This window comes from Salmo salar, chromosome ssa17, assembly GCF_905237065.1.
Source record: "Salmo salar chromosome ssa17, Ssal_v3.1, whole genome shotgun sequence".
NCBI lineage: Eukaryota > Metazoa > Chordata > Actinopteri > Salmoniformes > Salmonidae > Salmo > Salmo salar.
Genome location: NC_059458.1, coordinates 84,424,853 through 84,449,808, shown reverse-complemented (window position 1 = coordinate 84,449,808; position 24,956 = coordinate 84,424,853). Strand labels below are relative to the sequence as shown.

At 44.8% G+C, this 24,956-nt stretch overlaps 1 protein-coding gene across 1 annotated transcript in view; it reads right to left on the bottom strand.

Moving 5' to 3' along the window:
• Positions 1–13,995: 13,995 nt before the first annotated feature.
• Positions 13,996–24,956, bottom strand: part of LOC106595753 (serine/threonine-protein kinase WNK1) — a 160,993-nt gene continuing 150,032 nt past the window's right edge. The window contains 3 exon segments of the mRNA XM_045698673.1: positions 13,996–14,499; positions 14,820–15,055; positions 20,301–20,342. Coding sequence (XP_045554629.1) covers positions 14,116–14,499; positions 14,820–15,055; positions 20,301–20,342 — 662 coding nt within the window. The 3' untranslated portion in view covers positions 13,996–14,115.

The window sequence follows — 24,956 nt, the reverse complement described above, 5'->3', positions numbered from 1 at the left end:
CCAGCTATTTTCGTCCCCCGCGACGCCATTTTTCCAAACCTAGCCAACTATTACCGACGAGCAGCATTGTAGAAACTAAATACATTACAAAGGAACGTCTTGATTAGTGCTATGTTAGCCAGCTACATAGTTGCTTTTGTATCATGATAAGGTGTAGTACTGAAACTATCGAGGTTACCTAACCAGCTACACGTTCAAACAAAGTCAACAACGCAGCCACTGCTAGCTAGCCTACTCCACCAGCCAGCAGTACTGTATCATTTTCGTCATTTTAGTCAATAAGATTTTTGCAACGTAAGCTTAACTTTTTGAACATTCGAGGCGTGTAGTCCACTTGTCATTCCAATCTCCTTTGCATTAGCGTAGCCTCTTCTGTAGCCTGTCAACTATGTGTCTGTCTATCCCTGTTCTCTCCCCTCTGCACAGGCCATACAAACGCTTCACACCGCGTGGCCGCTGCCACTCTAACCTGGTGGTCCCAGCACGCACGACCCACGTGGAGTTCCAGGTCTCCGGCAGCCTCTGGAACTGCCGGTCTGCGGCCAACAAGGCAGAGTTCATCTCAGCCTATGCTACCCTCCAGTCCCTCGACTTCTTGGCGCTGACGGAAACATGGATTACCACAGATAACACTGCTACTCCTACTGCTCTCTCCTCGTCTGCCCACGTGTTCTCGCATACCCCGAGAGCATCTGGCCAGCGGGGTGGTGGCACTGGAATCCTCATCTCTCCCAAGTGGACATTCTCTCTTTCTCCCCTGACCCATCTGTCTATCTCCTCATTTGAATTCCATGCTGTCACAGTTACCAGCCCTTTCAAGCTTAACATCCTTATCATTTATCGCCCTCCAGGTTCCCTTGGAGAGTTCATCAATAAGCTTGACGCCTTGATAAGTTCCTTTCCTGAGGATGGCTCACCTCTCACAGTTCTGGGTGACTTTAACCTCCCCACGTCTACCTTTGACTCATTCCTCTCTGCCTCCTTCTTTCCACTCCTCTCCTCTTTTGACCTCACCCTCTCACCTTCCCCCCCTACTCACAAGGCAGGCAATACGCTTGACCTCATCTTTACTAGATGCTGTTCTTCCACTAATCTCATTGCAACTCCCCTCCAAGTCTCCGACCACTACCTTGTATCCTTTTCCCTCTCGCTCTCATCCAACACTTCTCACTCTGCCCCTACTCGGATGGTATTGCGCCGTCCCAACCTTCGCTCTCTCTCCTGCTACTCTCCCCTCTTCCATCCTATCATCTCTTCCCTCTGCTTAAACCTTCTCCAACCTATCTCCTGATTCTGCCTCCTCAACCCTCCTCTCCTCCCTTTCTGCATCCTTTGATTCTCTATGTCCCCTATCCTCCAGGCCGGCTCGGTCCTCCCCTCCTGCTCCGTGGCTCGACGACTCACTGCGAGCTCACAGAACAGGGCTCCGGGCAGCCGAGCGGAAATGGAGGAAAACTCGCCTCCCTGCGGACCTGGCATCCTTTCACTCCCTCCTCTCTACATTTTCCTCTTCTGTCTCTGCTGCTAAAACCACTTTCTACCACTCTAAATTCCAAGCATCTGCCTCTAACCCTAGGAAGCTCTTTGCCACCTTCTCCTCCCTCCTGAATCCTCCCCCCCTCCCTCTCTGCGGATGACTTCGTCAACCATTTTGAAAAGAAGGTCGATGACATCCGATCCTCGTTTGCTAAGTCAAACGACACCGCTGGTCCTGCTCACACTGCCCTACCCTGTGCTTTGACCTCTTTCTCCCCTCTCTCTCCAGATGAAATCTCGCGTCTTGTGACGGCCGGCCGCCCAACAACCTGCCCGCTTGACCCTATCCCCTCCTCTCTTCTCCAGACCATTTCCGGAGACCTCTCCCTTACCTCACCTTGCTCATCAACTCATCCTTGACCGCTGGCTACGTCCCTTCCGTCTTCAAGAGAGCGAGAGTTGCACCCCTTCTGAAAAAACCTACACTCGATCCCTCCGATGTCAACAACTACAGACCAGTATCCCTTCTTTCTTTTCTCTCCAAAACTCTTGAACGTGCCGTCCTTGGCCAGCTCTCCTGCCATCTCTCTCAGAATGACCTTCTTGATCCAAATCAGTCAGGTTTCAAGACTGGTCATTCAACTGAGACTGCTCTTCTCTGTGTCACGGAGGCTCTACGCACTGCTAAAGCTAACTCTCTCTCCTCTGCTCTCATCCTTCTAGACCTATCTGCTGCCTTTGATACTGTGAACCAGCATCTCCGGCGCGGCCCACGCTTGGATTGCGTCCTACCTGACAGGTCGCTCCTACCAGGTGGCGTGGCGAGAATTTGTCTCCGCACCACGTGCTCTCACCACTGGTGTCCCCCAGGGCTCTGTTCTAGGCCCTCTCCTATTCTCACCAAGTCACTTGGCTCTGTCATATCCTCACATGGTCTCTCCTATCATTGCTATGCAGACGACACACAATTAATCTTCTCCTTTCCCCCTTCTGATAACCAGGTGGCGAATCGCATCTCTCCATGTCTGGCAGACATATCAGTGTGGATGACGGATCACCACCTCAAGCTGAACCTCAGCAAGACGGAGCTGCTCTTCCTCCCGGGGAAGGACTGCCCGTTCCATGATCTCGCCATCACGGTTGACAACTCCCTTGTGTCCTCCTCCCAGAGTACTAAGAACCTTGGTGTGACCCTGGACAACACCCTGTCGTTCTCCACTAACATCAAGGCGGTGACCCGATCCTGTAGGTTCATGCTCTACAACATTCGCAGAGTACGACCCTGCCTCACACAGGAAGCGGCGCAGGTCCTAATCCAGGCACTTGTCATCTCCCGTCTGGATTACTGCAACTCGCTGTTGGCTGGGCTCCCTGCCTGTGCCATTAAACCCCTACAACTCATCCAGAACGCCGCAGCCCGTCTGGTGTTCAACCTTCCCAAGTTCTCTCACGTCACCCCGCTCCTCCACTCTCTCCACTGGCTTCCAGTTGAAGCTCGCATCCGCTACAAGACCATGGTGCTTGCCTACGGAGCTGTGAGGGGAACGGCACCTCCGTACCTTCAGGCTCTGATCAGGCCCTACACCCAAACAAGGGCACTGCGTTCATCCACCTCTGGCCTGCTCGCCTCCCTACCTCTGAGGAAGCACAGTTCCCGCTCAGCCCAGTCAAAACTGTTCGCTGCTCTGGCACCCCAATGGTGGAACAAGCTCCCTCACGACGCCAGGACAGCGGAGTCAATCACCACCTTCCGGAGACACCTGAAAGCCCACCTCTTTTAGGAATACCTAGGATAGGATAAAGTAATCCTTCTAACCCCCCCCCAAAAAAAGATTTAGATGCAGTATTGTAAAGTGGTTGTTCCACTGGATATCATAAGGTGAATGCACCAATTTGTAAGTCGCTCTGGATAAGAGCGTCTGCTAAATGACTTAAATGTAAATGTAAAATGTAAATGAACCCAGGGCCAACCGCACCAGCATATGGTCTCACAAGGGGTCTGAGGATCTCATCTCGGTACCTAATGGCAGTCAGGCTACCTCTGGCGAGCACATGGAGGGCTGTGCGGCCCCCCAGAGAAATGCAACCCCACACCATGACTGACCCACCGCCAAACCGGTCATGCTGGAGGATGTTGCAGGCAGCAGAACGTTCTCCACGGCGTCTCCAGACTCTGTCACGTCTGTCACATGTGCTCAGTGTGAACCTGCTTTCATCTGTGAAGAGCACAGGGCGCCAGTGGCGAATTTGCCAATCTTGGTGTTCTCTGGCAAATGCCAAACGTCCTGCACGGTGTTGGGCTGTAAGCACAACCCCAGACCGGGCCCTCATACCACCCCATGAGACTTCAACCATTTGTGGCCTGCTGGAGGTCATTTTGCAGGGCTCTGGCAGTGCTCCTCCTGCTCCTCCTTGCACAAAGGTGGAGGTAGCGGTCCTGCTGCTGGGTGGTTGCCCTCCTACGGCCTCCTCCACGTCTCCTGATGTACTGGCCTGTCTCCTGGTAGTGCCTCCATGCTCTGGACACTACGCTGACAGACACAGCAAACCTTCTTGTCACAGCTCGCATTGATGTGCCATCCTGGATGAGCTGCACTACCTGAACCACTTGTGTGGGTTGTAGACTCCGTCTCATGCTACCACTAGAGTGAAAGCACCGCCAGCATTCAAAAGTGACCAAAACATCAGCCAGGAAGCATAGGAACTGAGAAGTGGTCTGTGGTCACCACCTGCAGAAGCACTCCTTTATTGGGGGTGTCTTGCTAATTGCCTATAATTTCCACCTGTTGTCTATTCCATTTGCACAACAGCATGTGAAATTTATTGTCAATCAGTGTTGCTTCCTAAGTGGACAGTTTGATTTCACAGAAGTGTGATTGACTTGGAGTTACAATGTGTTGTTTAAATGTTCCCTTTATTTTTTTGAGCAGTGTGTATATATGAGAGAGAGAGAGAGAGAGAGAGAGAGAGAGAGAGAGAGAGAGAGAGAGAGAGAGAGAGAGAGAGAGAGAGAGAGAGAGAGAGAGAGAATATGAGATGCATAAGTCTACTCTGAGTTTTTCTCTTAAGCCTGGGAGAACTACAGTGCATTCGGAAAGTATTCAGACCTTGACTTTTTCCACAATTTGTGACGTTACAGCCTTATTCTAAAATGAATTAAATCGTTTTCCCTCAATCTACATACAATACCACATAACGACAAAGAACAGTTTCTTTTTTCAAATTTATTCAAAATAAAAAAAACTCACATTTACGTAAGTATTCAGACCCTTTACTCAGTACTTTGTTGAAGGACCTTTGGCAGCGATTTACAGCCTTGAATCATCTTGGGTGACACTTCAAGCTTGGCACACCAGTATTTGGGGAGTTTCTCCCATTCTTCTCTGCAGATCCTCTCAAGCTCTTTCAGGTTGGATGGGGAGCGTCGCTCCAGACGTGATGCTTAGCATTCAGGCCAAAGAGTTCAACCTTGGTTTCATCAGACCAGAGAATCTTGTTTCTCATGGTCTGAGACCTTTAGGTGCCTTTTGACAAACTCCAAGCGGGCTGTCGTGCCTTTTACTGAGGAGTGGCTTCCATCTGGCCACTCTACCATAAAGGCCTGATTGGTGAATTGCTGCAGAGATGGTTGTCCTTCTGGAAGGTTCTCCAATCTCCACAGGCACTCTAGAGCTCTGTCAGACTGACCATTGGGTTCTTGGTCACCTCCTTGACCAAGGCCCTTCTCCCCGATTGCTCAGTTTGGCTGGGCAGCCAGCTCTAGGAACAGTCTTGGTGGTTCCAAACTTCTTCCATTTAAGAATGATGGAGGCCACTGTGTTCTTGGGGACCTTAAATGCTGCAGAAATTTTTTGGTACCCTTCCCCAGATCTGTGCCTCGACACAATCCTGTCTCGGAGCTCTACGGACAACTCCTTCAGCCTCATGGCTTGGTTTTTGCTATGACATGCGCTTTCAACTTTGGGACCTTTATATAGACAGGTGTGTGCCTTTCCAAATCATGTCCAATCAATTGAATTTACCACAGGTGGACTCCAATCAAGTAGTATAAACATCTCAAGGATGATCAATGGAAACAGGATGCACCTGAGCTCAATTTCTAGTATCAAATCAAATTTTATTTGTCACATGCGCCGAATGCAACAAGTGTAGACCTTACAGTGAAATGCTTACAAGCCATTAACCAACAATGCAGTTTTAAGAAAATACCAAAAAAAAAAAGTAAGAGATAATAATAAATAATTAAAGAGCAGCAGTAAATAACAACAGCGGGGCTATATACAGGGGGTACCAGTACAGAGTCAATGTGGAGGCTATATACAGGGGGTACCAGTACAGAGTCAATGTGGAGGCTATATACAGGGGGTACCAGTACAGAGTGAATGTGGAGGCTATATACAGGGGGTACCGGTACAGAGTCAATGTGGAGGCTATATACAGGGGGTACCAGTACAGAGTGAATGTGGAGGTTATATACAGGGGGTACCAGTACAGAGTCAATGTGGAGGTTATATACAGGGGTACCGGTACAGAGTCAATGTGGAGGCTATATACAGGGGGGTACCGGTACAGAGTCAATGTGGAGGCTATATACAGGGGGTACCGGTACAGAGTCAATGTGGAGGCTTTATACAGGGGGTACCGTACAGAGTCAATGTGGAGGCTATACAGGGGGTACCATTACAGAGTCAATGTGGAGGTATATACAGGGGGTACCAGTAATGAGTCAATGTGGAGGCTATATACAGGGGGTACCGGTACAGAGTCAATGCGGAGGCTATATACAGGGGGTACCGGTACAGAGTCAATGCGGAGGCTATATACAGGGGGTACCAGTACAGAGTCAATGTGGAGGCTATATACAGGGGGGTACCGGTACAGAGTCAATGTGGAGGCTATATACAGGGGGTACCGGTACAGAGTCAATGTGGAGGCTATATACAGGGGGTACCGGTACAGAGTCAATGTGGAGGCTATATACAGGGGGTACCGGTACAGAGTCAATGTGGAAGCTATATACAGGGGGTACCGGTACAGAGTCAATGTGGAGGCTATATACAGGGGGTACCGGTACAGAGTCAATGTGGAGGCTATATACAGGGGGTACCGGTACAGAGTCAATGTGGAGGCTATATACAGGGGGTACCGGTACAGAGTCAATGTGGAGGCTATATACAGGGGGTACCGGTACAGAGTCAATGTGGAAGCTATATACAGGGGGTACCAGTACAGAGTGAATGTGGAGGCTATATACAGGGGGTACCGGTACAGAGTCAATGTGGAGGTTATATACAGGGGGTACCAGTACAGAGTGAATGTGGAGGCTATATACAGGGGGGTACCAGTACAGAGTGAATGTGCGGGGCACCGGTGTCAAGGTAGTATGTACATGTAGGTAGAGTTATTAAAGTGACTATGCATAGATAATAGCAAAGGGTCTGAATACTTATTTTTTATAAATCTGCAAAAATGTCAAAATCTGTTTTTGCTTTGTCATTATGGGGTATTGTGTGTAGATTGATGATGATATTTATTTATTTAATCCATTTTAGAATAAGGCTGTAATGTAACAAAATCCGAATGCATTGTACAGTATATGCCATATACTGCCACCATGTGGTAGTGGATGGTACTAAAACATGTGGATAAAAACAAACATTTAGGACAAGATTAAAAGACCAATAACTTGATTCATTTAAATTACTTTTATTTATTAAGTTTACAAATAAAGTAACAAATATATTTTATTGGAGCGCAAAGCGCAGTTTTATTTGAAGCTTGAACAGCCTCTACTTAATGCAGAACAGTTAACCGCTGCCAATGATTCCTAACAGGTTGCGCTTGGTTTTCCATTTTAGTATTATTCTAAAACATTCTGTACAATGTTAAACAGCATGAGGAAAAACCAATTCATTAAGTCACTAGATGTTTCTTGAGACAAAAAATCACAAAACAAAAAATGTCTGATAAGTAGTACAAAACAAAATACTTTAAATCACCTTGAATTGTTTTGTTTTTGTGAGGGTGGCTGTGTACACGTTTTGAGTTGTTTTGTGGTAATAACTTTACAGTATAATAAGCGGTGATGAAAAGGTAACATGCCAGATGTTATCTAGAGAAACAAGCTCTTTATTCAACCACTTCTGTGTCAGTCAGACGAATGGTGAATTGAATGACATTCCAACATTTTATGTGCACTTTGCAGGACATAAATCGGTTACAAGAAGGCAAAGGAGGAGTTGTATTGTAACAGTAACAAGGAAAAGAACAGGAGAAGTAGCAGAATCGATCGGTATTCTGAATGTCTAAAATTAATATTATTACACTTTGTAAAATCTGTAACTTCCCTCCTCTCAAACTATGTAAATGTAGCTCTGGTCCAGGGCGTGGTTCGGCTACTCTCTCACGACAATGATCCTTTGGAGCACAGAGCTGGACCAGAGCTAGTGTAAATGTGTTCATCAGAGGAGGTCTTCAGTTTCACCACTGTAACCTCACCATAACCTGTTCACCACTGTAACCTCACCATAACCTGTTCACCACTGTAACCTCACCATAACCTGTTCACCATTGCATGTTATGCATTGCAGCCACTGTATCATACAGTATGACACTTAGTTAAGAGGAAGTAAACATTGTAAATATTGCTCAGTATTCTTTAGAGTGAGCAGATGTTCATGTAGCTAAAGTCATTACTGCATGGTAATGGCACTGAGGCAGTGGCATTGGAAAGGTTTTATTTGTTTTTCAAAAGTATCCATCATCAACAAAATAACTAAGCAAAGTGTATTTTTGTCACGTTCACAGCTTCAACCAAACTTGCTAAGTACTGTACTGAGGGCCTCCGGTAAGTACGAAAAGTTCAATCCACAAAACAGACAAAAGCAACGTTTTACAAAGGACCCCCCAACTGTTTTTAAGGGTTTTAAATGGTTGAGAATCTACCATATCTTTTCAAGTGATTTCCCGTAGCGGACATGTTTACAGTGAGTAGAGACGACTGAAGCGGTAAGCAGAAGGCGATAGATCTAGCAGTCCTTGTAAGCTAATCAGTAGTTAAGGTGACGAGTGTTTATTAGAAATAACTTTTCTACGGTATTCACTTTTAAACATGTTTGACCCCAGGTAATGGTTTGTACAGCTGCTTTGAGAAGGATGTGGGGCTTAATGAACTATTCTGGTGTCCACAGATTGGACCAGTTTTACTGTCTACAACACTGTCAGGTAACCAGAAAGAAACACTGTTCATCATTACAACATTTTGTAAGGTTTCCAAAAAGACCAGAAGGACATCGACCAAAAACTAAAATATCCATGTCAAAAAACTGTAATAATGATGGAACCAACCATTCATTTCTTTGCATTGTGAGTGGTGAGACTGTCTGCTACTTTACAATAAGCTACGAACCTGCACTAAAAGCCACAGGTGGTTTCATTAGAGACTGGGGCAGCATTAAGCAGATGATGAAATAACTGGGCTTGAACCCCCAGCATTGCATTGGCGATGAGGAAGTCACTTGTTGGTCAAACCCAGTAGCACAGTGTACAGTACTACCGCCATGTGTTGGAGATAGAGATTCCCCTGACCTCTCCTCTTCTGCCTCCATTAGCTCTGGCTTCTACCTCAACTCCACTTTCACTTTACCCACCTTAAATGGCATTGGGCTAAGTCACACCTACTACGTCTCAAATGGCGCCCTATTCCCTATTTAGTGCACTACTTTTGACCAGGGTCCATAGGGCTCTGGTCAAACGTAGTGCACTATATAGGGAATATGGTGCCATTTGGGGACACAGCCTAAGACTGCCCCACTGACAGTAGACACACATTATGCCTGGTTAGTAACTATACAACACCACAATCTGGTTTTAACTCTTGAGACATTCACACAAATACCGTTTCTCACTGACTAACTTTCTCTTCTCCATTCCTATCCTTCTACCTCTTTCTCCCCTCTCTCACCACCAACACAAGGCTTGTATACCGTGCTGCCTGGTGTCGGACACACACAAGGCTTCGTGGACAGGCCATCAATAAAGATAGCCTGACTGTTGTAGTGGGTCTAATGATAGGCTCAGTGCTAGCTAGAGAGCTCTGGCATACTGACTGACTGGTTCTAGTATCTGAAACGTGTCCCCAGAACACTAGAACAAACAGAACGGCTAACGGAACAGTCAAGCATTCCGTTCTTAACAGACCCTTTATTTGAAATGTTAGGTAACCCTGGTTCAGCCTCACTCTGTTCTGTTGTCTGCGTTCATTTGCTCCTTTCAAATACAGAGTTGTCCAAGCTTCAACAACTTTTTATTAACCATCAGGTCCATTCCTACTCTCTGCAGTCTACGACTAAGTTTGTCTGTCCCCCCCCCCAAATCAAATGTATTTAACCCGAATACTAAAAAAATAAATGGCACAAAGAAAAAGGAAACGAGTTACCCTAGCCCACCTTCCCCCTTCCCAGTGTACCTTTTGACCTTTGTACCCACAGAGCCAGTAAAGCACTTCAACGAAGCACAAATCAACACCACTTCCGTTACTCCATCATGTCAAAAAAACTGTTAAAAAAAAAGCAAAATAAATAATGGAAGGCACTAGAAACTCCAGCAGAGCTCTCACTGGAGTACTGGGGGGCGAAAGGAGACAGAAAAGACCAAGGGCAAGTCCTACATTGCACCTTATTCCCTATATAGTGCACTACTTTTGACCAGAGCCCCATGGGCCCTGGTCGAGGTCCATCGGCCCCTGGTGAAAAGTTGTACACCATGTAGGGGATAGGGTGTTATTTGGGACTCAACCCCAAGTTACTATTCAAGTACGTTAATTGAGTCCATTTAACATTCACATTTATCTAATATAAAGAAAGTAGAAAGAGAAGAAAGGTTAAAGTGACTTGGATAAGTACTGGATAAGGAAAATAGCTAGCCTTTTACTTTGTATTTTTTCAGCCTAAGTATTACCAATCCACCATAACGTTTCCTCCAACTGTCTTTTTTCTTCTTAAACTCATGTTGTCCAACAACATTTAGAATAATCACAGTGTTTCAACATCAAAAACTGATGGGTAAATACAGGTCCATACAGAACACATCTTGTCTTCTTTTTTAAATAGAATAATAATAATGTACATTTTTGTTTTCAATCACACTATTGAAAAGACTCAGAAGTAGAGAGATCGAGGCCCCTAATGCTGTCAACATCATGATTATAAAAGCTGTTATGTTACTATTAGATCATAGGTTTGAAAGCTTCACAAGCCCTCCTCAGGACAGACAGCGTTGTGTTGCTGGAGATCCAAGGCTACAACCATCATACCATCCCCCATGCAGCCTGCCTCCAGCCCAGCCCACGTCCAGTCCTCCCCCTGCCCCACCGAGACCTCTCCTTCTCTGGGTCCACGCAGGACCAACACCAACCCACCTCACAACCGTGAAAACAATCTCATGTGTGACACAGAGCCAACAGGACATACCTCCCTCCGTTCGCCCTGCACTCCCTCTCAGAGCTAAACCACCTGTGAAAAAGAAGGCTATTGAGTCTGAGAGGGTCTACTTCAGTCAACAAGTCCTGTCTGAGAGAATCTACTTCAGTCCTGTCTGTGTTAGTTCAGGGGAGATCTCTCATTAGGGATATGTAGATGAGAACCATGGAAACTACCAGCCAGCTTATACAGACTTTAGGCTTCAGGATTGGGATCTCATTGGCCTCCCAGATACAGCACATTTTAGAATGGAGTAACTATAAGCCTGAAGTTAAGACTGGGATAGATGGGTCTCTCACACAGTACTCCTCTCCAATCAGGTGAAGAGATGGTTAGCATGGAGATGGGAGTTGTAGTTTCTTTAAAGGTCCTATACTGGGAGATGTAGTTTCTTTAAAGGCCCTATACTGAGAGTTCCTGGATAGGAGGGTCAACCCTAGCGTAAACCCTTTCATCATGCTACAGAAGGGTCTCCTCAGTTCAATGGGGACAGAGGAAAAAATAAAAACACTAATTAAACATGGAATCATCATAAACCCAAACTCTTAAAAAAAGACATTCTGAATCTGGTCATGGATTGTTTTGTTTCCTAATGAAGGTCACTATGTGTTTTTATTATATTTAGGAGGAGGTTTCTATTGTGTTCTTATTGCATCCCATGGCAACAGGAGGGGTAGAGTAGAGTATGAACCCCCAGGCCTTTTCTACTGATTCTCCACCTACACACACCAATGTACATCCTAAATGATATATAGGAATAGCAGTACATGTGGTTCCGGATGTCAACACTGCCTGACCAGCTACATACATGGCACCAGTCCCACACCTCGGCCTCACAAGCTCATTCCTTCACCCCATAACCTTCCTCACATCTCCTCAACATGCTACACAACTCTACCATAATGGACTTCTACTGGAGCTGTATAGTACTGTACGGTCACTTAAAGCTCTGTTCTGGAGGTCAGTTACCAGCAGGAGGAGCTGTATAGTTCTGTACGGTCACTTAAAGCTCTGTTCTGGAGGTCAGTTACCAGCAGGAGGAGCTGTATAGTACTGTACGGTCACTTAAAGCTCTGTTCTGGAGGTCAGTTACCAGCAGGAGGAGCTGTATAGTACTGTACGGTCACTTAAAGCTCTGTTCTGGAGGTCAGTTACCAGCAGGAGGAGCTGTATAGTACTGTACGGTCACTTAAAGCTCTGTTCTGGAGGTCAGTTACCAGCAGGAGGAGCTGTATAGTACTGTACGGTCACTTAAAGCTCTGTTCTGGAGGTCAGTTACCAGCAGGAGGAGCTGTATAGTACTGTACGGTCACTTAAAGCTCTGTTCTGGAGGTCAGTTACCAGCAGGAGGAGCTGTATAGTACTGTACGGTCACTTAAAGCTCTGTTCTGGAGGTCAGTTACCAGCAGGAGGAGCTGTATAGTACTGTACGGTCACTTAAAGCTCTGTTCTGGAGGTCAGTTACCAGCAGGAGGAGCTGTATAGTACTGTACGGTCACTTAAAGCTCTGTTCTGGAGGTCAGTTACCAGCAGGAGGAGCTGTATAGTACTGTACGGTCACTTAAAGCTCTGTTCTGGAGGTCAGTTACCAGCAGGAGGAGCTGTATAGTACTGTACGGTCACTTAAAGCTCTGTTCTGGAGGTCAGTTACCAGCAGGAGGAGCTGTATAGTACTGTACGGTCACTTAAAGCTCTGTTCTGGAGGTCAGTTACCAGCAGGAGGAGCTGTATAGTACTGTACGGTCACTTAAAGCTCTGTTCTGGAGGTCAGTTACCAGCAGGAGGAGCTGTATAGTACTGTACGGTCACTTAAAGCTCTGTTCTGGAGGTCAGTTACCAGCAGGAGGAGCTGTATAGTACTGTACGGTCACTTAAAGCTCTGTTCTGGAGGTCAGTTACCAGCAGGAGGAGCTGTATAGTACTGTACGGTCACTTAAAGCTCTGTTCTGGAGGTCAGTTACCAGCAGGAGGAGCTGTATAGTACTGTACGGTCACTTAAAGCTCTGTTCTGGAGGTCAGTTACCAGCAGGAGGAGCTGTATAGTACTGTACGGTCACTTAAAGCTCTGTTCTGGAGGTCAGTTACCAGCAGGAGGAGCTGTATAGTACTGTACGGTCACTTAAAGCTCTGTTCTGGAGGTCAGTTACCAGCAGGAGGAGCTGTATAGTACTGTACGGTCACTTAAAGCTCTGTTCTGGAGGTCAGTTACCAGCAGGAGGAGCTGTATAGTACTGTACGGTCACTTAAAGCTCTGTTCTGGAGGTCAGTTACCAGCAGGAGGAGCTGTATAGTACTGTACGGTCACTTAAAGCTCTGTTCTGGAGGTCAGTTACCAGCAGGAGGAGCTGTATAGTACTGTACGGTCACTTAAAGCTCTGTTCTGGAGGTCAGTTACCAGCAGGAGGAGCTGTATAGTACTGTACGGTCACTTAAAGCTCTGTTCTGGAGGTCAGTTACCAGCAGGAGGAGCTGTATAGTACTGTACGGTCACTTAAAGCTCTGTTCTGGAGGTCAGTTACCAGCAGGAGGAGCTGTATAGTACTGTACGGTCACTTAAAGCTCTGTTCTGGAGGTCAGTTACCAGCAGGAGGAGCTGAACAGGCAGGGGGGCTCAGATAGGTAAGAGGGGAAAGGTCTGTTACTATCCTCCATCCCTCCTCTCTGAGATCAGTACAAGGCTCTGGTCTCTACTATAGAGTACATGTAAAAGCCAGTCAGTGAAGGAACAAAGCCCATCACCACACACACACATTTTACAATAGTAATTGTCACATTAACCCTCTTTGGCCACTTAACATTGCACTCGTGTCCATTGGTATTCCTTGTCGCGTTTTGCGTATTTCTTCGACCCCCAAGGCCTACAGTTGACCTCGGGGTGGGGGGAGAGAGGGGGAGTGTGTCCCTCTCCTGTCATCCTTCAGGGAAACAGAAGAGGGCAGTGTGGTGAACCATTTCACACAGCAGCTGACTCTTCTCTCTCCTGCTCCTCCTCTTCACAGCCAGCTCATTCACATTCAATACAGTCCCACCAACCATGATGTTGCTTGTAACACACAAGCCCCTCTCCCCCTTGTAACACAGACACCCTTCTCTCCTCATTTCTCTCTCCCTCAGTCTGTCAGTCCCTCAGCCCGGCATGGCTAACATCCCCTCATGGACACTACGTGGTCCTCAGGTTGGGGCCTCCAGGGTTGCTGACGGATTTCTGCAAAGTGCTGATGTGGTGGAAGCCCTGCAGGGAGCCCTGCCCCCCAGTGGCAGAGGAGGGGTACTGCGAGGAGGAGGCAACCAGGGGCTGAGAGGAGGCTAACATACCGGCCTGACCCTGTCCCGGCCCTGTGGACCCCGTGGATCCCACCCACTGGGCGCTGCTGTAAGGTGCAGTAGAGGAGGGGTAGCATGCCCCGACCCCGCCGTACTGGGGAGGGGGACACAAGGAGCCCTTGCGGCCTCCCAGAGAGGTAGCGGGGGTGGAAGAGGCGTTGCTGGGGCACAGCTGACTCGGGGCGGAGAACTTACGGCCCTTATTGGTCGACGGGGTCGCCTGGAGACGGAGAAGAGACACCAGGGTGAGATACTGCATGGCTGCTCTCCAATATCCATACTAGCATACCACCTACATTACATGGCCAGAGCTATCTCAGCTATGCTACGTGGAGGTTGGACCAGGACCCATATCTACAACTCATGTTCCAGCTTACAAACACCATAACATTCACTTCCAGTAATCTATATTTCAAATAAGCAACACAATCAAACATGGACTATATTGGTAAGGATTGAGCATCCCATTATTTTGATGAATAAGACCTTTTGAGAATGTTATTTTTGTTACTATACTAGAAAGAGTCTGTCTTTACTCACCTGGTAGCTGTGTCCCTGTGAGGGTTGCTGTTGGTGTTTGGAGCGACTCTTGCCCTGGGACAGACTGATGGCGTCGCGGGCCCAGTTGTCAACCAGCTTGTGCAGGTCGTCGGTGAACGTGCCCTTCCGGCCCTGTTGAGGGGGGTTGGGAGAAGGCTGGCCCTGGTTCTGACCCCCTGAACCTGGTCCTGGACCCTGGCCTCCTGGACCACTCACTGTGTTGGTGCTGCTGGTCCCTGGAGAGACGGGGAGAGACAGAGAGAAAGGGGGAGAGGGAGACAGGGAGGGAGAGAGAGAGGGGGAGAGAGTGAGGGGGAGCGAGAGAGAGGGAGCGAGAGAGAGCGAAAGGGAGCGAGAGAGAGAGGAGGGTTATGGGATATGTAGAGTAGGTAGTTGTGTGGGTGTCAATGTGTTTGCGTTGGTTAATGACATACTCTAGCTATGTCAACGTGTCAGGACAGGATCCTATGACACATTATGATCCACTCTGAGGCATGTATTTCAGCCTCCATCTGATAAACTAGGCCAACATTTAGCAGGATGAAAATATCTCATCTAATCTGACAAATGTGTTCTGCATATGAACAGCAGAGGGAGCTGTAACACTAGTCTAGTCCATCACCGTGAATGAACCAGAACATTCTCCATTTTAAAACACATTCACTGTCTGCAGATAAAATGTTCAATAGATCAACAATGACTAGCTTAGACTTACAGCTAAAATGACCCATCTCTCACAAGATACATTTTGGGGATTTAATTTGGGCCAAGACCTAAGATCATGGTGGTTTACGTTTGGAGACTTAATGAATTGTATTTCAAAACAACATGTTATCTAATGTTGTCTACAGTCATTCCGTATCAGCAGCCTTCCTGAACACTAACAGGCATTATATTACAGCAAGCATTACATGAGAACAGATGAATTGAGCTGCAAACAAGCTTTAAAAAGGTTAGCTGTTTAGTGCCTCTCTTCCTGGAAGCAGAGCCAGAACCCAAAATACACCAGAGGTGAGAGTGAGTATGGGAAAATACATCAGCTCCTTTTTCACAGTCGCCTACTGCAATATCTCAACAATCGAAGGCAACAACAATCACATACATGCAGTAGCCATGCAGTAGCTGGCTGCAATAGGAACTCAAGGACCTGATGCATTTCCTTTGCAAACAATAAATTAAGATATGATAGAAAAACAAACTCCTAAAATGTAATTGCTGTTTGATAGATACACTAAGTTCAATCATTGAAGAGGCATAACCTTTGGCATTTCTGACAAACTACTGAGTCAGGTTAAAAACATTTTATAAAAAAAGGAAAAATTGAAAATTAGTGGGGGGAAAAGCCATGACGTAAAAGCAGCAATACACTGAGTCATGACTGCAGCACCAGTGGAACTCTGGGTAGTGGAGTCCACAGGACAAGCCATGCTCTAGACTAGAAGAGATGGGGGAAGGAGGAGGGGGGCAGCTGAATCACAAAATGACTTCAGCATTTAGTGGTCTGGATGACTCCCATTCACTTTGCAACGACTCTGAGATTAAATCTTTTTTAGGTTGGCCAATAACGTAAATACCTTATGTTTAAAGAGGCAATCAGCACTTGCTACATAAATTTTCTGACTTATACATTCTTAATATGTACCCAATTATTCTTGAAAAATCGAACTTATAAATGCCTCATGTGCTTAGTTCAATTGTCGTATCCCATCAGAACCCAAAATATAACCTTGTTTTACTCCAATGTTTGTAAACAAAGGAACAAACACTATATAACCTCAAAACATTGTTAAAACTATAATTGTAAGGCTTCCCGTGTGGCGCAGTGGTCTAAGGCACTGCATCAGAGCGCCATTAGAGATCCTGGTTTGAGTCCAGGCTCTGTCGCAGCCGGCCGCGACCGGGAAACCCATGGGGCGGCGCACAATTGGCCCAGCGTTGTCCGGGTTAGGGGAGGGTTTGGCCGGCTGGGATGTCCTTTACCATCCCGCTCTAGCGACTCCTGTGGCGACTCCTGACATGGTCGCCAGGTGTACGGCATTTCCTCCGACACATTGGTGCGGCTGGCTTCCGGGTTAAGCGGGCATTGTGTCAAGAAGCAGTGCGGCTCGGTTGGGTCGTGTTTCGGAAGACGCACGGCTCTCGACCTTCGCCTCTCCCGAGTCCGTACGGGAGTTGCAGTGATGGGACAAGACTAACTACCAAACGGAAACCACAAAATTTGGGCGTAAAAGGGATGATTTAAAAAAATATATACATAGTCGTGGCCAAAAGTTTTAAATATTAATTTCCACAAAGTTTGCTGCTTCAGTGTCTTTAGATATTTTTGTCAAATGTTACTATGGAATACTGAAGTATAATTACAAGCATTTCATACGTGTCAAAGGCTTTTATTGACAATTACATGAAGTTGATGCAAAGAGTCAATATTTGCAGTGTTGACCCTTCTTTTTCCAAGACCTCTGCAATCCACCCTGGCATGCTGTCAATTAACTTCTGGGCCACATCCTGACTGATGGCAGCCCATTCTTGCATAATCAATGCTTGGCGTTTGTCAGAATTTGTGGGTTTTTGTTTGCCCACCCCCCTCTTGAGAATTGACCACAACTTCTCAATGGGATTAAGGTCTGGGGAGTTTCCTGGCCATGGACCCAAAATATCAATGTTTTGTTCCCCGAGCCACTTAGTTATCACTTTTGCCTTATGGCAAGGTGCTCCATCATGCTGGAAAAGGCATTGTTCATCACCAAACTGTTCCTGGATGGTTGGGAGAAGTTGCTCTCGGAGGATGTGTTGGTACCATTCTTTATTCATGGCTGTGTTCTTAGGCAAAATTGTGAGTGAGCCCACTCCCTTGGCTGAGAAGCAACCCCACACATGAATGGTCTCATGATGCTTTACTGTTGGCATGACAAAGGACTGATGGTAGCGCTGACCTTGTCTTCTCCGGACAAGCTTTTTTCCCGATGCCCCAAACAATCATAAAGGGGATTCATCAGAGAAAATGACTTTACCCCAGTCCTCAGCAGTCCAATCCCTGTACCTTTTGTAGAATATCAGTCTGTCCCTGATGTTTTTCCTGGAGAGAAGTGGCTTCTTTGCTGCCCTTCTTGACACCAGGCCATCCTCCAAAAGTCTTCGCCTCACTGTGCGTGCAGATGCACTCACACATGCCTGCTGCCATTCCTGAGCAAGCTCTGTACTGGTGGTGCCCCGATCCTGCAGCTGAATCAACTTTAGGAGACGGTCCTGGCGCTTGCTGGACTTTCTTGGGCGCCCTGAAGCCTTCTTCACAACAATTGTACCGCTCTCCTTAAAGTTCTTGATGATTTGATAAATGGTTGATTTAGGTGCAATCTTACTGGCAGCAATATCCTTGCCTGTGAAGCCCTTTTTGTGCAAAGCAATGAAGACTGCACGCGTTTCCTTGCAGGTAACCATGTTTGACAGAGGAAGAACAATGATTCCAAGCACCACCCTCCTTTTGAAGCTTCCAGTCTGTTATTCGAACTCAAATCAGCATGACAGAGTGATCTCCAGCCTTGTCCTCGTCAACACTCACACCTGTGTTAACGAGAGAATCACTGACATGTCAGCTGGTCCTTTTGTGGCAGGGCTGAAATGCAGTGGACATGTTTTTTGGGGGATTCAGTTCATTTGCATGGCAAAGAGGGACTTTGCAATTAATTGCAATTCATCTGATCACTCTTCATAACATTCTGGAGTATATGCAAATTGCCATCATACAAACTGAGGCAGCAGACTTTGTGAAAATTAATACTTGTGTCATTCTCAACTTCTGGCCACGACTGTACTACCGTTCAAAAGTTTGGGGTCACTTAGAAATGTCCTTGTTTTTGAAAGAAAATCTATTTTTTTGTCCATTAAAATAACATCAAATTGATCAGAAATACAGTGTAGACATTGCTGTAAATTAATGTTGTAAATGACTATTGTAGCTGGAAACGGCTGATTTTGTATGGAATATCTACATAGGCGTACAGAGGCCCGTTATCAGCAACCATCACTCTTGTGTTCGAATGGCACGTTGTGTTAGCTAATCCAAGTTTATCATTTTAAAAGGCCAATTGATCATTAGAAAACCATTTTGCAATTATGTTAGCACAGCTGAAAACTGTTGTGTCTGATTAAAGAAGCAATAAAACTGGGCTTCTTTAGACTAGTTGAGTATCTGGAGCCTCAGCATTTGTGGGTTTGATTACATGCTCAAAATGGCCAGAAACAAAGAACTTTCTTCTGAAACTCGTCAGTCTATTCTTGTTCTGAGAAATGAAGGCTATTCCATGCGAGAAACTGCCAAGAAACGGAAGACCTCATAAAACGCTGTGTACTACTCCCTTCACAGAACAGCGCAAACTGATTCTAACCAGAATAGAAAGAGGAGTGGGAGGCCCTGGTGCACAACTGAGCAAGAGGACAAGTACATTAGTGTCTTGTTTGAGAAACAGATACCTCACAAGTCCTCAACTCACAGTTTCATTAAATAGCACCCGCAAAAAAACACCGGTCTCAACGTCAACAGTGAAGAGGCGACTCCGGGATGCTGGCCTTCTAGGCAGAGTTCCTCTGTCCAGTGTCTGTGTTCTTTTGCCCATTTTATTATTTTATTTTTATTGGCCAGTCTGAGATATGGCTTTTTCTTTGCAACTCCAGCATCCCGGAGTCGGGACGTTGTTGACACTGTTGACGTTGAGACTGGTGTTTTGCGGGTGCTGTTTAATGAAGCTGCCAGTTGAGGACTTGTGAGGCTTCTGTTTCTCAAACTAGACACTAATGTACTTTTCCTCACGCTCACTTGCTCAGTTGTTTATTTATGTTGCCCAAACATTTTTGAGGAATACAAGATGTATTGACTTGAAAAATGTATAATTGGTTGAGTACTGTGGATACCAATATCCCTGTGAGCCTCTGCAGGCCCATGTCACCCAGGGTTAAGAACAGACATGGAAAATGAATAATATGACATTGTATTACACCCTCAAAACGTATTCCATGGATCCCATGGACATTTTTTTGTAAATCAGTTAAAAAGGACATTTAGAAGACATTGTTATACATCTGGCCACGGAACCCACTTTGAGAACCGCTGTAATAGATCATGTGAATGGGGTCATCGTCACAACAGAGAAATGCTCAAGTCAGCCTGTGAGAGGAGAGCCTTGTGGACCCCGACACATGACCAAAGCCACAGCTGGCATCCACAGGGCAGTCAGTGCACAGACACTCAAAGCAGAGAGCAACAGGGGGTAGGATTGCGAAATTCCAGTAACTTTTCCAAAATTCCCAGGTTTTCCAGAAAGAGAATAAGCAGGGAGGGAACCCTCCAACTGGGATTTCTGGAAGACCTGGGACATTTGGGGAAAGATTCTTTAACTTTGCAACCCTAACAGGGGGTGCAGAGAGTGAGGGTGGTGGACGAGGCAGTAGGGGGTGAGGGGCAAAGGTCATAAAATAGATAATTACTACAGAGTTGGTTGCAGGGGCAGACTTTTTTCACCATCTTCCCTGAAGAGTGGACGGAGAAAATGTGAAGCGTAGGACGGACGGAGAGAGCGTGAGGATTGGAGGAGAAAGTGTGTGTTAATCATTCACCCTTCTACAACAGACTACAGCATACTGAGTGTTTTCAATTAAAACACAAACAAGCACTCCTCCTGAGGTAAATCCGGATCCTCTCTACAGCTCATTCCCCTTGGCTAATGAGACAGGGTGTAGGGTGCTGGGGATAGGGGTGTAGTTGTAGGGTTTAGGGAGCAGGGAATAGGAGTGGAGGGGTGGAGAGCAGAGGTTGGCTGGAGTGTAAGCTGCAGAGGGATCATTAAGGCATTCATACAAACTTAACATCCATCAATGAACGTAAAAACTCCTTTCATTGAGTCAAACCCAGTCAGAATAAGTTACATCAACTCAACAGGTAAGAAACAATTGCTTGTCTTTCCTTTTTGTCTGCTTTGCAATGGAAGACATGGATCTGGTTGGCTGGGTGGGATCTCTCCTATCAGTTAGCTCAATGGTGAGATGATGGGATGTGATGAGGCTGAGTACAGCACATGGTAAGTTGGAGAAAGGTGGGGTTTCTGGATGTGAAGTTTGCTAAGGTTCTCCGCATTAACTATATCAATGGGGCAAACACAAGAAAGAAGAAAAGACCGCCTGCTGGCTGCAGTAGGGAGTACTAAAGGGTAGTACTGTAGTACAGACCATAACTATTACTAAAGGGTAGTACTGTAGTACAGACCATAACTATTACTAAAGGGTAGTACTGTAGTACAGACCATAACTATTACTAAAGGGTAGTACTGTAGTACCGACCATAACTATACTAAAGGGTAGTACTGTAGTACAGACCATAACTATTACTAAAGGGTAGTACTGTAGTACAGACCATAACTATTACTAAAGGGTAGTACTGTAGTACAGACCATAACTAAAGGGTAGTACTGTAGTACAGACCATAACTTTACTAAAGGGTATTACTGTAGTACAGACCATAACTATACTAAAGGGTAGTACTATAGTACAGACCATAACTATTACTAAAGGGTAGTACTGCAGTACAGACCATAACTATTACTAAAGGGTAGTACTGTAGTACAGACCATAACTATTACTAAAGGGTAGTACTGTAGTACAGACCATAACTATTACTAAAGGGTAGTACTGCAGTACAGACCATAACTATTACTAAAGGGTAGTACTGTAGTACAGACCATAACTATTACTAAAGGGTAGTACTGTAGTACCTACCATAACTATTACTAAAGGGTAGTACTGTAGTACCTACCATAACTATTACTAAAGGGTAGTACTGCAGTACAGACCATAACTATTACTAAAGGGTAGTACTGTAGTACAGACCATAACTATTACTAAAGGGTAGTACTGTAGTACAGACCATAACTATTACTAAAGGGTAGTACTGTAGTACAGACCATAACTATTACTAAAGCGTAGTACGTACAGACCATAACTATTACTAAAGGGTAGTACTGTAGTACCGACCATAACTATTACTAAAGGGTAGTAGTACAGACCATAACTATTACTAAAGGGTAGTACTGTAGTACAGACCATAACTATTACTAAAGGGTAGTACTGTAGTACAGACCATAACTATTACTAAAGGGTAGTACTGTAGTACAGACCATAACTATTACTAAAGGGTAGTACTGTAGTACAGACCATAACTATTACTAAAGGGTAGTACTGTAGTACAGACCATAACTATTACTAAAGGGGTAGTACTGTAGTACAGACCATAACTATTACTAAAGGGTAGTACTGCAGTACCGACCATAACTATTACTAAAGGGTAGTACTGCAGTACAGACCATAACTATTACTAAAGGGGTAGTACTGTAGTACAGACCATAACTATTACTAAAGGGTAGTACTGTAGTACAGACCATAACTATTACTAAAGGGTAGTACTGTAGTACAGACCATAACTATTACTAAAGGGTAGTACTGTAGTACAGACCATAACTATTACTAAAGGGTAGTACTGTAGTACAGACCATAACTATTACTAAAGGGTAGTACTGTAGTACCGACCATAACTATTACTAAAGGGTAGTACTGTAGTACAGACCATAACTATTACTAAAGTGTAGTAGTACAGACCATAACTATTACTAAAGGGTAGTACTGTAGTACAGACCATAACTATTACTAAAGGGTAGTACTGTAGTACAGACCATAACTATTACTAAAGGGTAGTACTGTAGTACAGACCATAATTATTACTAAAGGGTAGTACTGCAGTACAGACCATAACTATTACTAAAGGGTAGTACTGTAGTACAGACCATAACTATTACTAAAGGGTAGTACTGTAGTACAGACCATAACTAAAGGGTAGTACTGTAGTACAGACCATAACTAATACTAAAGGGTAGTAGTACAGACCATAATTATTACTAAAGGGTAGTACTGTAGTACAGACCATAACTATTACTAAAGGGTAGTACTGTAGTACAGACCATATACTAAAGGGTAGTACTGTAGTACAGACCATTACTAAAGGGTAGTACTGTAGTACAGACCATAACTATTACTAAAGGGTAGTACTGTAGTATAGACCATAACTAAAGGGTAGTACTGCAGTACAGACCATAACTATTACTAAAGGGTAGTACTGTAGTACAGACCATAACTAAAGGGTAGTACTGCAGTACAGACCATAACTATTACTAAAGGGCTAGTACTGTAGTACAGACCATAACTATTACTAAAGGGTAGTACTGTAGTACAGACCATAACTATAACTAAAGGGTAGTACAGACCATAACTAATACTAAAGGGTAGTACTGTAGTACAGACCATAACTAAAGGGTAGTACTGTAGTACAGACCATAACTATTACTAAAGGGTAGTACTGCAGTACAGACCATAACTATTACTAAAGGGTAGTACCGCAGTACAGACCATAACTATTACTAAAGGGTAGTACTGCAGTACAGACCATAACTATTACTAAAGGGTAGTACTGTAGTACAGACCATAACTAGTACTAAAGGGTAGTACTGTAGTACAGACCATAACTAAAGGGTAGTACTGTAGTACAGACCATAACTATTACTAAAGGGTAGTACTGTAGTACAGACCATAACTAAAGGGTAGTACTGTAGTACAGACCATAATTATTACTAAAGGGTAGTACTGTAGTACAGACCATAACTATTACTAAAGGAGTAGTACTGTAGTACAGACCATAACTATTACTAAAGGGTAGTACTGTAGTACAGACCATAATTATTACTAAAGGGTAGTACTGTAGTACAGACCATAACTAAAGGGTAGTACTGTAGTACAGACCATAACTATTACTAAAGGGTAGTACTGTAGTACAGACCATTACTAAAGGGTAGTACTGTAGTACAGACCATTACTAAAGGGTAGTACTGTAGTACAGACCATAACTATTACTAAAGGGTAGTACTGTAGTACAGACCATAACTAAAGGGTAGTACTGCAGTACAGACCATAACTATTACTAAAGGGGTAGTACTGTAGTACAGACCATAACTATTACTAAAGGGTAGTACTGTAGTACAGACCATAACTATTACTAAAGGGTAGTACTGTAGTACAGACCATAACTATTACTAAAGGGTAGTACAGACCATAACTATTACTAAAGGGTAGTACTGTAGTACAGACCATAACTATTATAAAGGGTAGTACTGTAGTACAGACCATAACTATTACTAAAGGGTAGTACTGCAGTACAGACCATAACTATTACTAAAGGGTAGTACTGTAGTACAGACCATAACTATTACTAAAGGGTAGTACTGTAGTACAGACCATAACTATTACTAAAGGGTAGTACTGTAGTACAGACCATAATTCAAGGGTAGTACTGTAGTACAGACCATAACTATTACTAAAGGGTAGTACTGTAGTACAGACCATAACTATTACTAAAGGGTAGTACTGTAGTACAGACCATAACTAAAGGGTAGTACTGTAGTACAGACCATAACTATTACTAAAGGGTAGTACTGTAGTACAGACCATAACTATTACTAAAGGGTAGTACTGTAGTACAGACCATAACTATTACTAAAGGGTAGTACTGTAGTACAGACCATAACTATTACTAAAGGGTAGTACTGTAGTACAGACCATAACTATTACTAAAGGGTAGTACTGTAGTACAGACCATAACTATTACTAAAGGGTAGTACTGTAGTACAGACCATAACTATTACTAAAGGGTAGTACTGTAGTACAGACCATAACTATTACTAAAGGTTAGTAAGTACAGACCATAACTATTACTAAAGGGTAGTACTGTAGTACAGACCATAACTACAAAGGGTAGTACTGTAGTACAGACCATAACTAAAGGGTAGTACTGTAGTACAGACCATAACATTACTAAAGGGTAGTGGTACAGACCATAACTAAAGGGTAGTACTGTAGTACAGACCATAACTATTACTAAAGGGTAGTACTGTAGTACAGACCATAACTAAAGGGTAGTAGTACAGACCATAACTATTACTAAAGGGTAGTACTGTAGTACAGACCATAACTAAAGGGTAGTACTGTAGTACAGACCATAACTAGACCAAAGGTAGAAGTACAGACCATAACTATAACTACAGGCTA